Source organism: Natrix helvetica, assembly GCF_964273705.1.
Source record: "Natrix helvetica genome assembly, chromosome: 3".
NCBI lineage: Eukaryota > Metazoa > Chordata > Lepidosauria > Squamata > Natricidae > Natrix > Natrix helvetica.
In genome coordinates this window covers 172,356,425-172,373,493 of record NC_138549.1, presented here as the reverse complement: position 1 = coordinate 172,373,493, position 17,069 = coordinate 172,356,425, and the positions used below count along the sequence as shown (strand labels likewise).

Sequence of the window (17,069 nt, the reverse complement as noted above, 5' to 3'; positions counted from 1 at the left end):
CGGCTGGAGGGAGGGGGGTTTCCCCCCCCCCCTTGGACAAGCGGCAAGAAACAATTTTGCTCTCAGCCCCCGGGGAAGGAGGAGGGGGGAGAGCCAACGAATGAAGCCTCACTTAGGCTGAGATGATTTTCTTTTCAATTTAATTTTACATATTACAATGATTTGAGGACTTTTGGAACTTTCTAAAACTTTGTTACGCCTCTGTGCCCAAAACTGGCAGGGCAAGATGGCACACTTCCGTTGTCTTTATGAACTCTGAAACCTGACTCCACCTTTAAAATTCAGGCTTCCGGTCTTTGTCTCCGTGTCTCCCAGAGGAACCTCTTGTGGATTGGTATTTTTTTAACCTTCTAGGGGAAATTTTCTATCTATTGCCAGACTTATTGGAGAGATTCTCTTCTGCCTGGTTATTCTGCTCCCGGATTCACCTGGCTACCCTTCTTTTCTAATTGCTTACTTCATATTTGGACTGAACTTTTAACGTTATAAAGGATGGCATCTAAAAGACCCCCTCCTGGAAAACCTGGCTTTGCCACTTCTGCTCCAACATCCGCAACATCCAGTCCAGCCACACAGTCAAAGATAACAGAACTGATGCAACATAAGACTACAGAGATGGACTTTCAACAAATGCTTCAACAAATTCTACAGGGCCAGGAGGAAATCAAGAAACAGTTAAGGGAAATGAAAGATGAAATTAAAGAAAATCAAGCCCAAATATATAAGAACTCACAAAGACTGAATCTTGTGGAAGGGGGGGTGGAGGAGGTGAGGGGGGGGGTGGAAGCCGTGCAGAAAGGGAACAAAGATCTTGACATCCAACAGATGAAATTAGAATTTGAGAGAATGTCCTATTATCTTAGATTTCAAAATGTTATAGAAGAAGATGGGGAAAATATAAGGGACATCATGACAAACATTCTGGCTGACTATACACACAAAGAAAAACAACAGATGGGGTGGGATATAGATCTGGTTTATAGAGTGAACTCAGCTTATGCTAGAACACACAATTTACCCAGGGAGGTTCACATTAAATTCCTTAGAAAAACCACAAGAGATGAAATTCTGGGTGTACAAAGGGGGCAAGCATTGACATATCATGATATGGAGATAACCATTCTGAAGCAGATCCCTAAGAAGATTAGAGAAAAAAGAAAAAATTATTCGCAATTAGCGAATAAATTATACCAGAAAGGGGTGTGGTTTAGATGGTTGATGCCTGAAGGTATGCTGATATTCTGGGAGGAGACAAGAATCAGAATTAATTCACCCATAGAGGCGCAGGCCTTTATGGAAAAAAATAAAACACTCCTAGAGAAACCACCAGACACTACAACGGACACGCAGGACACGGGAGGGGCCAGAGCTCTGCCAGTGGAGGGAGATGGGGCAATAGCAAGAAGACTCAGATCACAGAAATAAATATGAAAATCATATTATTATAAATTGACCGAAAGTGAAAATGGAATTATATTTGGATTTTATATTGTAATGTTTAATTTGATTGAATTTAATAATAGAACTAATATGCTGATTATAATCAATTATATACTAATGCATTATATATAAATGTACGCTATGGGTATGGAGGGAGGGGGGCCTCACACACTTTGCAACTGCCAAAATTTGTATACCTGTCCATTTACCCTTTTCCCTATAAATTTTGAAAAACCAATAAAATTTTATTACAAAAAAAAAAAAAAAAAAATATTCAAGTTGTCTTTCTCACAGAGCTTCCACATCAGAGCCAAGTACCAGCTACCTTCTCTCTTTCCCTTGAAGAGGTCCCTGCTTCTTCTCAAACTGAGGTGAGGGAACCCTACCTAGAATAAACTGTGAACGGAAAGCATTCGAGATGCGGAAAACCTGAACATACTTTTTATAACATCTGAACTCCTCTTAATTCCATGAACATTGCTCTAACCGCAATTTCCGCGCCAAACGCCCGAGATCGTTGCATCTACAAGGACAGCATGGAAATAATTCTTAATCAACATGGAAGGAATTTAAAAAAACAAAAACAAAACACAAATCGAAGAGTGAGATCAAAACATCTAGGAAAATATGGGCTTTGGCCTGTTCCTTCTGCTATGTCACCCCAGAGGCCTAGATCCCAGTCCATTGCTGGTAACTTGCTCCGTTCTGCATTCTCCATCTCTAAGCCCACATTCTGTAATGGAAGTAGAAGCTTGAGTTTGGAGTTCTGGATGGCGGCTGGCACTGGCCCTTTTCTGGCGGAAGAAAAGCGGGCAGGAAGTTGTGGAGTGACCTTTCCAACGACTGGACTATTGTCTGTGGCCAGAACTCAGCTGGGTTATGTCTTCAGTCTATTTTGTTCTGTAAGCTCATTTGGGAGATTTTTTTTAAAAAGAAGAGTGGGGAAGGGGAAAAACCAGTAACACCTGTTGTATCCTTCACTTGGCGTCTCTATCAATGGTACAGAAGGCCTTACGACTCCGAAGACGACCGAGAGACACTCTGGAGCAGAGCTTTGTATATGCCAGAGTTCAGAAAACGGGGGTAGGAGTCTCTGTGCATCAGCGTGTAAATCTGTAGCTGCGCGTCGTCAAACGTGTGCAAGGAGGGCTCCTGCATCTTGCGGTTGATGCCTTCACGGACACGGGAGTCCAAGCTAACCTGAGAAAAAAGGAGATCGGGCAAAACACAAGAAGAAAGATGATTTTGGTGAACTGTCAATCAAGGGAGAGTCAGTTGGGTCACCAGGAGACTGGGAGTTCTAAGATTTAGACATGAAAGCTGGCTAGGTGATTTTGGACCAAGCACCAGGAGACTGTGAGTTCTAGTCCCGCCTTAGACATGAAAGCTGGCTGGGTGATTTTGCACCTATCACCAGGAGACTGGGAGTTCCAGTCTTGTATTAGACATGAAAGTTGGCTGGGTGATTTTGGACGACTCACCAGGAGACTGTGAGTTCTAGTCCCGCCTTAGACATGAAAGCTGGCTGGGTGATTTTGCACCCATCACCAGGAGACTGGGAGTTCCAGTCCCATTTTAGGCATGAAATCTGGCTGGGTGGCTTTGGGCCATTCCCTCTTTTTCAACCCAACACAATTCCTAGGGTAGTTGTGGAAACAAATGAGAGGAAGAAAATTGTCAAGAATTTTCTCCTTGGTTCTGGGTTGGTTGTCTATTTAATGATCGTCCAACTATTAGTTCTTGTTCTGCCCTCATAGGCTTCAGAGAATTAACTCCTATCCCCTCTTCTTTGTGAAAGCCACTCAAATATTGTATGACAGGTATCATGTCATCCCTAAGCCTTCCCTTCATTAGGGTAGACATATCCAATTCCTTCAATTGTTCAGCGTGCAATTTAGTTTCCAGATCCTTTTTCATTTTGCTGCTCTTCTCTGCACTCTTTCTAGAGTCTCAACCTCTTTTCTCTATTATGGAGACGAGAACCGGAGGCAGTATTCTAAGTGTGGCCTCACCACTGCAATATAAAGCAGTACTATCACTTCTCGTGATAATGGTGGTGTTATCCCTCCGTTATTGGGAAGTGATGGCTCGGTGGGTAAGACGCTGAGCTTGTCGATCAGAGAGGGTTCGAATTCCTAGCGCCGTGTAATGGAGGGAGCTCCCGTTACTTGTCTCAGCTTCTGCCAACCTAGCAGTTCGAAAGCATGTAAAAATGCAAGTAGAAAAATAGGGGCCACCTTTGGTGGGAAGGTAACACCTTCGGCATTTAGTCATACAATACAATACAATAGTAGAGTTGGAAGGGACCTTGGAGGTCTTCTAGTCCAACCCCCTGCCTAGGCAGGAAACCCTATACCGTTTCAGACAAATAGCTATCCAACATCTTCTTAAAGACTTCCAGTGTTGGGGCATTCACAACTTCTGGAGGCAAGCTGTTCCACTGATTAATTGTTCTAACTGTCAGGAAATTTCTCCTCAGTTCTACGTTGCTTCTCTCCTTGATTAGTTTCCACCCATTGCTTCTTGTTCTGCCCTCAGGTGCCTTGGAGAATAGCTTGACTCCCTCTTCTTTGTGGCAACCCCTGAGATATTGGAACACTGCTATCATGTCTCCCCTGGTCCTTCTTTCTCTTAAGCTAAACATACCCAGTTCCTGCAACCGTTCTTCATATGTTTTAGTCTCCAGTCCCCTAATCATCTTTGTTGCTCTTCTCTGCACTCTTTCTAGAGTCTCCACATCTTTTCTACATCGTGGTGACCATGTAGAAAAGATGTGGAGACTCTAGAAAGAGTGCAGAGAAGAGCAACAAATTAGGATTAGGAAACCTTGGAAAAGTTTCTGGAGTGCAAAGGTAAGGGGAGAAGGGCCCGGGGACTATCAAGTACCAACTGAGTGAAAACGGATATGTGAAACATTTTCGGGTGCTGGGATAAAATAGGAAAGGAAATACCTCCTTGGGAGAAAGGATGGAGATGTAATCTTCATAGATTTCTCGTGCTTTCTCGTCGATGTCACGCTTGTTGCATTTGCTTTTGAGCTCCTCGCACGCTAACCAAAAGAGCATATTTTCCTCGCTGTATTCAGTCCGTAAGAATTCCCGAAACACGTTCCTGCCAGCTGGGGTTTTCATCAACTTGTCAAATGACTGAGACCAGACTTTGACTTCTTCGGTGGTGGGTTTGTTGCTGAAGCCACAGGAACCGCAATCCAGCAGAAACAAAGCAAGGTAGAGTGAGTCACAGTGGGAAGAAGAGGAGGAGGAGGAGGAAAGAAATGTGTTATTGGAGCGAGATCCCAGTAATTCTTGCACCATTTCTAGAGCGGTGTTTCTCAATCTTGGCAACTTTTAAGACCTGTGGACTTCAACTCAAACAGTTGAAGTCAACTTCAACAGTTGGAAACCCATGCATCTCATCTCATCCCATCTCAACTCAGCCAGTTCAACTCAACAGTTAAAGTCAACTTCAACAATTGAACACCACTCAACTCAACCAGTTTAACTCAACAGAACACACCTCAACTAATTCGTCTCAACTTCCGCAACTGAAGACCAGACAACTCAATTCGACTCAACCAGTTCAATTCAACAATACAACTCAACCAGTTCAACTCAACAGTTGAAGTCAACTTCAACAGTTGGAAACCCATGCATCTCATCTCATCCCATCTCAACTCAGCCAGTTCAACTCAACAGTTAAAGTCAACTTCAACAATTGAACACCACTCAACTCAACCAGTTTAACTCAACAGAACACACCTCAACTAATTCGTCTCAACTTCCGCAACTGAAGACCAGACAACTCAATTCGACTCAACCAGTTCAATTCAACAATACAACTCAACCAGTTCAACTCAACAGTTGAAGTCAACTTCAACCATTGAAGATCACACAACTCAACCAGTTCAATTCAACAACACAACTCAACCAGTTCAACTCAACAGTTGAAGTCAACTTCAACAATTGAAGACCACACAACTCAATTCAACACAACCATGACAACAACACAACTCACCTCACCTCAACCAGTTGATCACAACAGTTGAAGTAAACTTCCATAGTTGAAGTCCACACATCTTAAAAGTTTACGAAGTTGCAAAATAGTGTTCTAGAGCTTTCATGCTCCTTTACTGGAGGCTTTCAAAAACAACCTACAGGTAGTCCTCAATTTACAGCTATTTATTTAGCGACCACTCGAAGCTACAATGGCACTGTAAAAAGTAGCTTGAGATTGGTCCTCACACAATCATCACAGTATCCCCACAGTCATATGATCAAAATCCAAATTCTGAGCAACATGCATTTATTCATAATGACTGCAGCATCTTAGGGTCATGTGATCTTCCCAGCTGGTTTCTGACAAGCAAAGTCAATGGGGAATCCAGATTAACTTAATAAATGTAGTAATTTGCTTAACAACTGTGGTACGTAAGGTCATAGAATGGAGCAAAACTCTCTTAACCAATGTCCAAGTTAGCAACAGGGTCTTATTGTGGCGGTAGCAATAGCACTAGACTTATATACCACTTCACAACCCTCTCTAAATGGTTTACAGAGTCAGCCTTTTGCCCCCAACAATCTGGAGTCCTCATTTTACCCACCTCGGAAGGATGGGAGGCTGAATCAATTTTGAGCCTGGTGGGATTCGAACTACCAAATTGCAGTCAGCTGGCAGTCAGCAGAAGTAGCCTGCAGTACTGCACTCTAACCACTGCACCACCAAGGCTCCGTAAATTGTATCTCCTTAAGCTTTCAGCAATACCAAACTCGCAGCATACAATGAAACAAGGAAGAGAATGTCACTAGTGGAAACTCCACCGCCCTGCTTCTGTCCGTGATGTCCTCCCAGCCCTAAGCGATTTCTTCCAAAAAATTAATGCACCTTCCTTTTTTGGAGCATGAATTAGGGTGAAAAACGTATTAAAATATCGCTTTCTTATTCCACCTTTCATTTCCTCCCGAACGGAGATACCCGTCAAGCACTTTGAAGTTGTGTTGATGTCAACGATGAAATTTAGAGTCCTGTTAGTTTTGAAAGCTCAGCTCTTGGTTTAGGTCTCAAATGTATGATATATCCTTTATTAATGAGACTGAATTCTCTTCTACAGTGCTCCAAAGGAGTCCTTTGAGCAGCCAACAACATGAAAGGGCAATCCATCAAGGAGTCCATAAACACACTCCTTACGTTCAACATAACTGCTCTGGATTTGTACAACACATTTTAATGTGGCCTGCCAGCGGCCAGGAGAGCTGGCAGCAGAGTTGGAGAGTGAGGAGGTTGGGGAGGAGCATGGGCCAGGCCTGGAGACTGGGGAAGGCTCTGCGTCGGAGGCAGAGAGGGGGCCAAGGCCGTCTGGCAGTTCTCAGCTGCCTTCCGAGCTAGACAGCAGTGAGGCAGAGGAACAGTTGGAGCCTGTTCCCAGTGTGCGCATGCGCAGAGCTGCCAGAAGAAAAGAACAGCTCAAAAATCAGGGTCGACTTGGGAGTTAAGCCACAGGACAGTGAATGACCCCTCCCATAGGAAATAAGAGGAGCAAAAGGGGAGTGGGCTTTTATAGGAAACAATTTGTTCATTTGTTAGTTCATTTCAGGAATGTGAAGATCTGTCCGTGAATCTCAGAGACTCTGTGCCAAGTCTTTCCTTGCACAGCACTGCGTTTGGGAAAATATTTTCATGGCAGCTTTCCAAGCTAGATAAGGTCTGTGGTTATAAATTCACCTTTGAAAGACTGTTTGCCAGGCCTTGGCTGAATGTGAATGAGAGGAATTCACATTCGTCTAATAAAAGGGGTTTTGTCGGGACCAGGAATCTGCTTCGTGCTTTTTGGGGAAGCCTAAGTCGGAACACATTTCAACCAACCAAACAAGCCGAGTTCACGCAGCACAAGAGGCCACCATAAACCTAACCCTGATTCAAACCAAGCAAGCTTTTTAAGTGTTTTTTTTCCTGTGAGGCTGGTCTATCAGGGCAACCTGGGCTACCCAATTATGGGACGGAGCATACTGCTTCCGCTTTCTTAATCTCTCCCCTGGTATAGACGACAAAGCGAGGAGAGCCCGTGGCTTAGAGGTTAATACATCTACCTAATACGCAAGTAGCCTGGGCTCGAATTCCAGAAAGGGTATGGCTAGCTGATGAGAGCTAAATAACTTGAAATAGATCTATACTAGTCTCCCTTTATTTCTTTGTCGGTAAAACATAAATTCAACACAAACAGCTTTTTGTTTATTTGTATGCTGCCAAACAGCCTGCTCTGACCTAGGCTTCCCAAGATCATGAAGCAGACTCCTTCTCATGATAAAACCCCTTTTATTTAGTTTAAAGTGAATTCCTCTCCAGCAAAGTCCCGGCCAACAGTCTTTCAAGAGAATTCACAACTACAGACCTTTATCAGGCTTGGAGAGCTGCCAGGCCGATATCTTCCAAACTCCACGCTGTAGCAGCAATTCCTTGGCAAGAAGTAAGGAACAGATCTTCACCCTAATGCATTGAACTAATTGTCTCCTGCAAACTCCACTCCCCTTTTGCTCCTCTTTATTCCCTATGGGAGGGGCCATTCACCATCCACCTGTGCCTTTACTCCCTTGTTCCTTAACTGTTCCCTTCTCCTGGCAGCTCTGTGCATGCGCACACTGGGAACAGGCTCCAGCTGTTCTTCTGCCCCACTGATGTCCAACTCTGAAGGCAGCTGATAACTGTCAGATGGCCCTGGCCCCATCTCTGCTTCTGACACAGAGCCTTCATCAGAACCTTGCCCAGACTCCAGGACTGGCCCATGTTCCTCCCCAACCTCCTCACTGTCTGAGTCTGCCATCAACTCCGCTGGCCAGCCAAAACACTGTCAACAACTCTTGGCGACTCACAAAATCCAACCCCAGTAAAAGCTTAGCATGTTGCGCAAACCCCATCTGGCCAGATCTTCAGCTGGCCTGGTTGGTTAGGATTGCAGTGTGAATGCAGCCCGATGTGCAGCCTGATTCAAGCAGGTTGTGCGAATGCCGCCAGCCAAGCAGGAAAAGAGTCTCACGCAAATAAATAAATAAATAAAACTCACCAGGATTCACAGTTTGGAATGGTCTCCAATTTCGTTTCGCGAGATGCTCTCCAAGCCCTTTCCCGGTCTTCATTCCTAACGATGCAAAAAAGAAAAAGAGAGAGAGAGAGAGAGAGAAAAAAAAAGAAAAAATAAGATGAGAAGAGAAACGTCTTCAAAAGAAAAAAAACAAACAAGAAAGTCCAGTTGTCAGGCCTGCAAGCCTTTTTTTCTTTTTGGACTTCAGGCCTGCCGCACATTCTACTATTCACTTTCTATTGTGGGAAAATGGGAGGGGGGATTATACAGAGTTGGGTGATAGGTAGCCATAATAAGGTTTTTTTCTAGAAAGCCAAGGTCATCCTTTGTCTCTGCACCTGGCTGGAACTGGATGGGTGGACTCTATCTTCGTGGCAGTGGAAGATTGGACCATGTGATGGACTTGTGGGTGTGGGAGCATGATCTTGAACTTTCACCTGGGTGGAGAAAAACGGGAAGCTTTCAGATTCGGGTTTTCCCAGCTGTGCCAACATGGCTCTTTTAATAAATTGGAACTTTGAGGAAGTTTTTGCCTCCGACTCTGATTTACTTTCGGATGCTATTTGGAACCCCGACACCAGTTGCCTCCTGAAAAAAAGCATTTTGGGGACAAGCATGACCTGGATGACTGACCTTTACAGACCTTTTAGAGAAAATAAGAATTTTGGAAGAAGATCTGAATCAAACAATGTGGCTTTTTCAATTATAGGTAGTCCTTGATTTACCACCTTTTACAATACAATACAATACAATACAATACAATAGTAGAGTTGGAAGGGACCTTGGAGGTCTTCTAGTCCAACCCCCTGCCTAGGCAGGAAACCCTATACCGTTTCAGACAAATGGCTCTCCAACATCTTCTTAAAGACTTCCAGTGTTGGGGCATTCACAACTTCTGGAGGCAAGTTGTTCCACTGATTAATTTTTGCGTAGTGACCGCTCAATGGCACTGAAACTAATGACTTAGGATTGGTTTGCACACTTAAAAACCATTGCAGCATCCCCAGGGTCAGCTGATCAAAATTCAAGACACCTGGCCACAGATTCATAGTTATGACGGTTACGATCTTCATGACAAGCCAACGGAGAAGCTGGGTGTCAGCCTCTGCTTTGCTGCTTGCTTTCGGCTGCCATTGAAACGGGGAGGGGGGGAGTTACATGGTATTTGGGAGGGGAAGCTTCAGCAAAGGAGTGAATGAAGAAGGGAGTGATTTTCTCACTATCTACTGCGCATGCTGCAGATAGTGGAATTGCCGCCAAGGTCAACCGTCCAGCATACCAACCTGATGATGGGTTTTGAAGCTGCAGCTCACATGACACCTTGGGGTGTGCAGATTGGACTGGGGGATGGGGTTACTAGGGGGAGGGAGTTGGGTCACATATTGATATCTATGATTACGCGCGCTTTTGCCTCAGATCTTGCTTTGCTTAGCTGCTATCTACTCATAACCGGTAAAAGTACTCTTAATTCTGAAACATGGAGTTGAGTGGTTTCTTTCTTGGTTACTGATGGAGGCTGCTCTGACATTGGGTTCACTTAACAACCAGGTTACTAACTTTATAACGGTAGCGATTCGCTTATCAACGGTGGCAAGAAAGGTTGTAAATTGGATGAAACTCGCTGAACAACTGTCATGCTTAGCAACTGAAGTTGTGGGCTCCATTGTGGTCGTTACGTCGAGGACTAACTGAATGGCTATATTTTAAAGCATTCAAGCGAGGCAGTTTGGTGTAGTGGTTAAGGCCCCCAAGCTGGAAACCAAGGGACTGAGTTTTAGTCCTGGTTTAGGCTGGGGAATTCTGGAAACATCTTCCAAGTTGCCAAGTTTGAAAAACACTGACCTAAGCGAAGGATTTCTCAAGCAATTGCAGACCTCAGGAAAGAGAAGACGAGGTTGTCATCGGCACTTCAATTGTCTCGGGTTGATTAATAGCGAGATCAACCACAAAAGTGAGTCTTTCCACACGTCATCCTTAGTGAAGCATGCAAGCCAACATCTGCATTTCCTGCATCGGATGAGGAGAGCACATCTTTCTCCTTCTGTCCTGGTCATTTTTCAAACAGGCACGATTGAGCGCGTTTTAACAAACTGTATTATTGTTTGGTTTGGTGGCAGCAGCACCACAGATAGAAAGTCCATACAGAGAGTGGTAAGTACAGTGGAGAAGATTATAGGAGTTATAGGAAATACGCTGTCCGTCATTCAGGTTACTGCTTATAATATATAAGAAACAGACTGTGGTGTGTGTGTGGGGGGCGAGATATGTATACATCTGAATTTCTCTGTTTCATATAATATATGAACATGCATACTTTTGTATTTATTTATTTATCTTGCCATGTTTATGTTTACATTAGAGGTGGAGACCCCTTGAGAGTTGTATGCAATGAAATTTCATTTTAATGTATGCCGATTAGTGTACATTCAAGGTGACAATAAAGTATCCTATTCTATTCTCTACTTGTTCTATTCTATTCTCTACTTCTTCTATTCTATTCCTATTCTATTCTCTACTTCTTCTATTCTATTTTTATTCTATTCTATTCTCTACATATTCTATTCTATTCTCTACTTCTTCTATTCTATTTTTATTCTATTCTATTCTAGTCCTATTCTAGTCTATTCTCTACTTGTTCTATTCTGTTCTATTCTATTTTTATTCTATTCTATTCTCTACATATTCTATTCTATTCTCTACTTCTTCTATTCTATTCTATTCCTATTCTATTCCTATTCTAGTCTATTCTCTACTTGTTCTATTCTGTTCTATTCTATTTTTATTCTATTCTATTCTCTACATATTCTATTCTATTCTCTACTTCTTCTATTCTATTCTATTCTATTCTATTCTATTCCTATTCTAGTCTATTCTCTACTTGTTCTATTCTATTCTATTTCTATTCTATTCTCTACGTATTCTATTCTATTCTATATTCTATTCTATTCTAAAAAGCAATCTCAGGAAGTTGCAAAACCAGTTGAAAACGAGAGCATCAAATTCAAAAGGAGGTTGCTCAATTAAGCAAAGAGAAATCAAACACGCAGTCATAGCCTTGGTTATTCCCAGATTCCCCATCTGCTAATTGCACCAGAGAATAATTAATTTTCTGCAACTGGAATCCGAATTAACAGGCTGATGATGTGGCTCCTGGGTTGTTTTTTCCTGCCTGAATTTTGAGTCTGATCTGGTTTGATTTGGCCAGTAGATGTCAGGGTACCCTCAATGTTTAGTCAACCAGGAAGCAGAAGTTGAAAGTCTAGAGCGGTGTTTCTCAACCTTGGCAACTTGAAGATGTCCGGACTTCAACTCCCAGAATTCCCCAGCCAGCAAATGGTATAGGGTTTCCTGCCTAAGCAGGGGGTTGGACTAGAAGATCTTCAAGGTCCCTTCCAACTCTGTTATTCTATTCTATTCTATTCTAATTAAGGTTGGACAACGTGTTTTCCTTTACACCAGAGTAAGATCATCTCCGGCCCCTTCCATTTTGGCCACTTAAAGTTCCTGTCATTTATGGCTGCCGGGGGCTCCATTCTAGCATTCCTGCGCTACGGAAAAATTCTTGCTATTTATGAGCATTGAGACTTAAAAGCCAGGGACGGGGGAGGGGATTAAAGGCACACTGAGCTAGAAATGAGGGCATTTCTTAGAAAACCCCACAAACAAATTAGCCAGTAGGGAATAACTCTTAAATTTAAAACACTCAGACCCAGGAGCAGGCAGAGAACGGGACGCGTTTTGCAAAGCGCAAATAGGAGACGCCATCTGTTCGCGACTGTGTTTAAGAGTCACTTTGTTAAATGCGCCAAGCAAATAAACACCGCTTAAGCCCAGGGTGGGTGGCACAAGGAGGATAAAGGGACTAGTTCAGAGGTGGTATCCAGCCAGTTTGGACCAGTTCAGGCAAACCAGTAATGGAAATTTTGTGTAGTTCGGAGAACTGGCAAATACCATTGGTAAACTAGTCCCTTTATCCATCTCCACTTAGAGATGGATAGATAAGATAGAAATGGACATATCTATCTATATCTACCTATCTCTCTATCTGTGTGTGTGTGTGTACACACACATACACACACATATACATAGATAGATATATGTGGATGGGTCTATCACGCGCGAAATGGTCAAATTGATTAATAGTGTATAAAGGCAGGTATCTCTTTAATGGCTTTTACACTCTGACAATGTTAGCAATGGCTAACGAAAGCTTAGTGAGCAATATATTTTAAAGTTCCGGAGATCACAATGTCTGTTTCTTTTATAACTACAACTGGAACTCACATTTTTCAATAGTGTGTGTGTGTGTGTGTGTGTGTGTGTGTGTGTGTGTATGCTGGTCTTGTTGTATTCGGGTCTTTTCCCATGTAAGATTGACATTGTCTTGGCAACCTAAAACCCAGCCTGAAGATGGTGAGTGAGACCTCGCCGAAACGTTGCCAAGATAGTCTCAATCTTACATGGGAAAAGACCCGAATACAACAAGACCAGCATACCTACATCTGTGAAAATCTACGAAAACGTGTGTGTGTGTGTGTGTGTGTGTGTGTATTCATTCTAGGGTGGAGCTGAAAGGCAAAAGGGAAGCAGTATGCTCCCTCCCCTATTTGGGCATACCAGGTGCTAAACCAAAACACCTAATCATTCCCCTGGCTCAGCTGGTAAGTGAGGAGAGCTTGTGGCTTAGAGGTTAATATAATTGCCTAACATGTAAAATAGCCAAGTTGAAATCCATCTCTATCTGGCCATCAGAATCACATCGTAAGTATCCCCACAGAGGGCTCATTAATTGACCATTGTAAGTCGAGGAGTACTTGCAAAGCACACAGAGCCCCGGTGGAGTTGTAAAGCCGTGCACCTGTGCCTGTGTAGAAGAGCAGGCCAGGTGCCAGGAAACAGCCGAACCTCCCTCCTCTCACTGCCCCCTGCGGGAGGCACCTACCAGGAGCAGCTGCAACAGCAGCACCAGCACAAGCAGCAAGGGTTTCCCCGTCGGTGGTTGCTGGCCCTCCGCAGTGCAGCCGGAGAAGTCTCATGCTGGGACATTGGAAGGGGTCTGTCCGGGTACGGCGGCTCTGGGTACTGCAAAGGGGAGGAGCCAAACAGAGAGGGTGAGGAACAAGGCGCCTCAGCCAGCAAACTCGCAGAGAACATTCTTGCAGAGAACATTCAATCAATTATTTCATTCACACTCACTCACTGATTCATTCACTTGTTCGTTAACTGATTGATTCCATCATTTCCTTCATTCATTATTCACACTCACACACTCATTGATTCCTTAACTTGCTCATTGACTGACTGATTGATTCAATCACTTCCTTCATTCATTATTCACAGATTCCTTAACTTGCTCATTGATTGATTGATTGATTCAATCATTTCATTCATTCATACTCCAACTGATTCATTCAGTCGCTCATTGACTGATTGATTGATTCCATCATTTCATTCATTCATTATTCACACTGATTCCTTAACTTGCTCATTGATTGATTGATTGATTGATTGATTCAATCATTTCATTCATTCATACTCTAACTGATTCATTCACTTGGTCATTGACTGACTGATTGATTCCATCATTTCATTTATTCATTTATTCACACTCACTCACTGATTCCTTAACTCGCTCATTGATTGATTGATTCAATCATTTCCTTCATTCATTATTCACTCACTCACTGATTCATTCAGTCGCTCATTGATTGGTTGATTGATTCAATCATTTCATTCATTCATTATTCACACTGATTCCTTAACTTGCTCATTGATTGATTGATTCAATCATTTCATTCATTCATACTCTCACTGATTCATTCACTTGTTCATTGACTGATTGATTCCATCATTTCATTCATTCATTATTCACACTGATTCCTTAACTTGCTCATTGATTGATTGATTCAATCATTTCCTTCATTCATTATTCACTCACTCACTGATTCATTCAGTCGCTCATTGATTGATTGATTGATTCAATCATTTCATTCATTCATTCATACTCCAACTGATTCATTCAGTCGCTCATTGATTGATTGATTGATTCCATCATTTCATTCATTCATTATTCACACTGATTCCTTAACTTGCTCATTGATTGATTGATCCAATCATTTCATTCATTATTCACTCACTCACTGATTCATTCAGTCGCTCATTGATTGATTGATTGATTCAATCATTTCCTTCATTCATTATTCACTCACTCACTGATTCATTCAGTCGCTCATTGATTGATTGATTCAATCATTTCATTCATTCATTATTCACACTGATTCCTTAACTTGCTCATTGATTGATTGATTCAATCATTTCATTCATTCATACTCTCACTGATTCATTCACTTGTTCATTGACTGATTGATTCCATCATTTCATTCATTCATTCATACTCCAACTGATTCATTCAGTCGCTCATTGATTGATTGATTGATTCCATCATTTCATTCATTCATTATTCACACTGATTCCTTAACTCGCTCATTGATTGATTGATTCAATCATTTCCTTCATTCATTATTCACTCACTCACTGATTCATTCAGTCGCTCATTGATTGATTGATTGATTCAATCATTTCATTCATTCATTCATACTCCAACTGATTCATTCAGTCGCTCATTGATTGATTGATTGATTCCATCATTTCATTCATTCATTATTCACACTGATTCCTTAACTTGCTCATTGATTGATTGATCCAATCATTTCATTCATTCATTATTCACTCACTCACTGATTCATTCAGTCGCTCATTGATTGATTGATTGATTCCATCATTTCATTCATTCATTATTCACACTGATTCCTTAACTCGCTCATTGATTGATTGATTCAATCATTTCCTTCATTCATTATTCACTCACTCACTGATTCATTCAGTCGCTCATTGATTGATTGATTGATTCAATCATTTCATTCATTCATTCATACTCCAACTGATTCATTCAGTCGCTCATTGATTGATTGATTGATTCCATCATTTCATTCATTCATTATTCACACTGATTCCTTAACTTGCTCATTGATTGATTGATTCAATCATTTCATTCATTCATACTCTCACTGATTCATTCACTTGTTCATTGACTGATTGATTCCATCATTTCATTCATTCATTATTCACACTCACTCACTGATTCCTTAACTCGCTCATTGATTGATTGATTCAATCATTTCCTTCATTCATTATTCACTCACTCACTGATTCATTCAGTCGCTCATTGATTGATTGATTCAATCATTTCATTCATTCATTATTCACACTGATTCCTTAACTTGCTCATTGATTGATTGATCCAATCATTTCATTCATTCATACTCCAACTGATTCATTCAGTCGCTCATTGACTGACTGATTGATTCCATCATTTCATTCATTCATTATTCACACTCACTTACTCACTGATTCATTAACTTGCTCATTGACTGACTGATTGATTGATTCAGTCAATCATTTCATTCATTCGTACTCACTCACTGATTCATTCACTCGCGCATTAATGGATGAATGGATTCATTCATTCAACCCATCAATAGATGTTGAGCCGCAGTGGTTAGAATGCAGTATTGCAGGCTGGCTCTGCCCACAGTCGGGAGTTCGATTCTGACCGGCTGAACTCAGCCTTCCAGTAAATAATCCTGCATTGTTCCTATTATAGCAGTGAATTCAATGCTAAACCAGTGACTTGTTAAGGATAAAATAGTTATATAATATAAGATTTGTCCCCCCCCCCCACTTTTCCTTCTTAATTTTTAATTGGTACTTTTCATTTTCTTAAAAAAATACTTTAAAAACTGTCTTGATAATTGTGCATGTATCAAGTAACTAACCACCTAAGTACCGGTACTGGTAGTCCTCAACTTACAATCATTCGTTTAGCAACCAGTTACAACGGCGCTGAAAAACGTGACCGTTGCAACATCCCCAGGGTCATGTGATCAAAATTCAGATGCTCGGCAACTGACCTGTATTTATGACGGTTGCAGTGTCCCCAGGTCACATGATCACCACTGGTATCCTTCCCAGCAGGCTTCCCACAAGCAAAATCAAAAGGAGAAGCCAGATTCACAGAACGACCGCATGATTCCCTTAACGACTGCGGTGATTCGCTTAAGAACCATGGCAAACATTGTCTTAAACCGAGGTGAAAGTCACTTAACAACTGCCTTGCTTAGCAACGGAAATTTTGGGCTCATTTGTGGTTTTTAACTCAACGACTAACTGTAACTAGATGTTTCTTGGGGCAATGGGAGTTGATGTCCTACAACAGGGATCCACAACCCACAGTCCAAGAACCGGTACCAGTCCGTGGCCTGTTGGAACTGCATCATGTAGCAGGCAAGTGAAGCTTCATTTACATAAATAAACCAGGAGACTGTGAGTTCTAGTTCCGCCTTAGGCAAGAAAGCCAATTGGGTGACTTTAGGTCAATCACCAGGAGACTATGACTTCTAGGTCCGCCTTAGGCAAAGACAGCCAATTGGGTGATTTTGGGCCAATCACCAGGAAATTTGAGTTCTAGTTCCGCCTTAGACATGAAAGTCAATTGGGT

The 17,069-nt window shown here is 42.1% G+C and overlaps 1 protein-coding gene across 3 annotated transcripts in view; it reads right to left on the bottom strand.

The window, feature by feature from the left end:
- Window positions 1-1,866: 1,866 nt before the first annotated feature.
- The window catches only part of RGS19 (regulator of G protein signaling 19), a 69,536-nt gene continuing 54,333 nt past the window's right edge, over window positions 1,867-17,069 (bottom strand). For all 3 annotated transcript variants that reach the window (XM_081949822.1, XM_081949821.1, XM_081949820.1), the window contains exons 3-6: window positions 13,455-13,594; window positions 8,495-8,569; window positions 4,392-4,626; window positions 1,867-2,640 (exon numbers count right to left, since the gene is read on the bottom strand). In XM_081949822.1, the coding sequence (XP_081805948.1) occupies window positions 2,452-2,640; window positions 4,392-4,626; window positions 8,495-8,569; window positions 13,455-13,594 (639 nt within the window). In that variant the 3' untranslated portion in view covers window positions 1,867-2,451. The remainder of the gene's footprint in view (window positions 2,641-4,391; window positions 4,627-8,494; window positions 8,570-13,454; window positions 13,595-17,069) is intronic.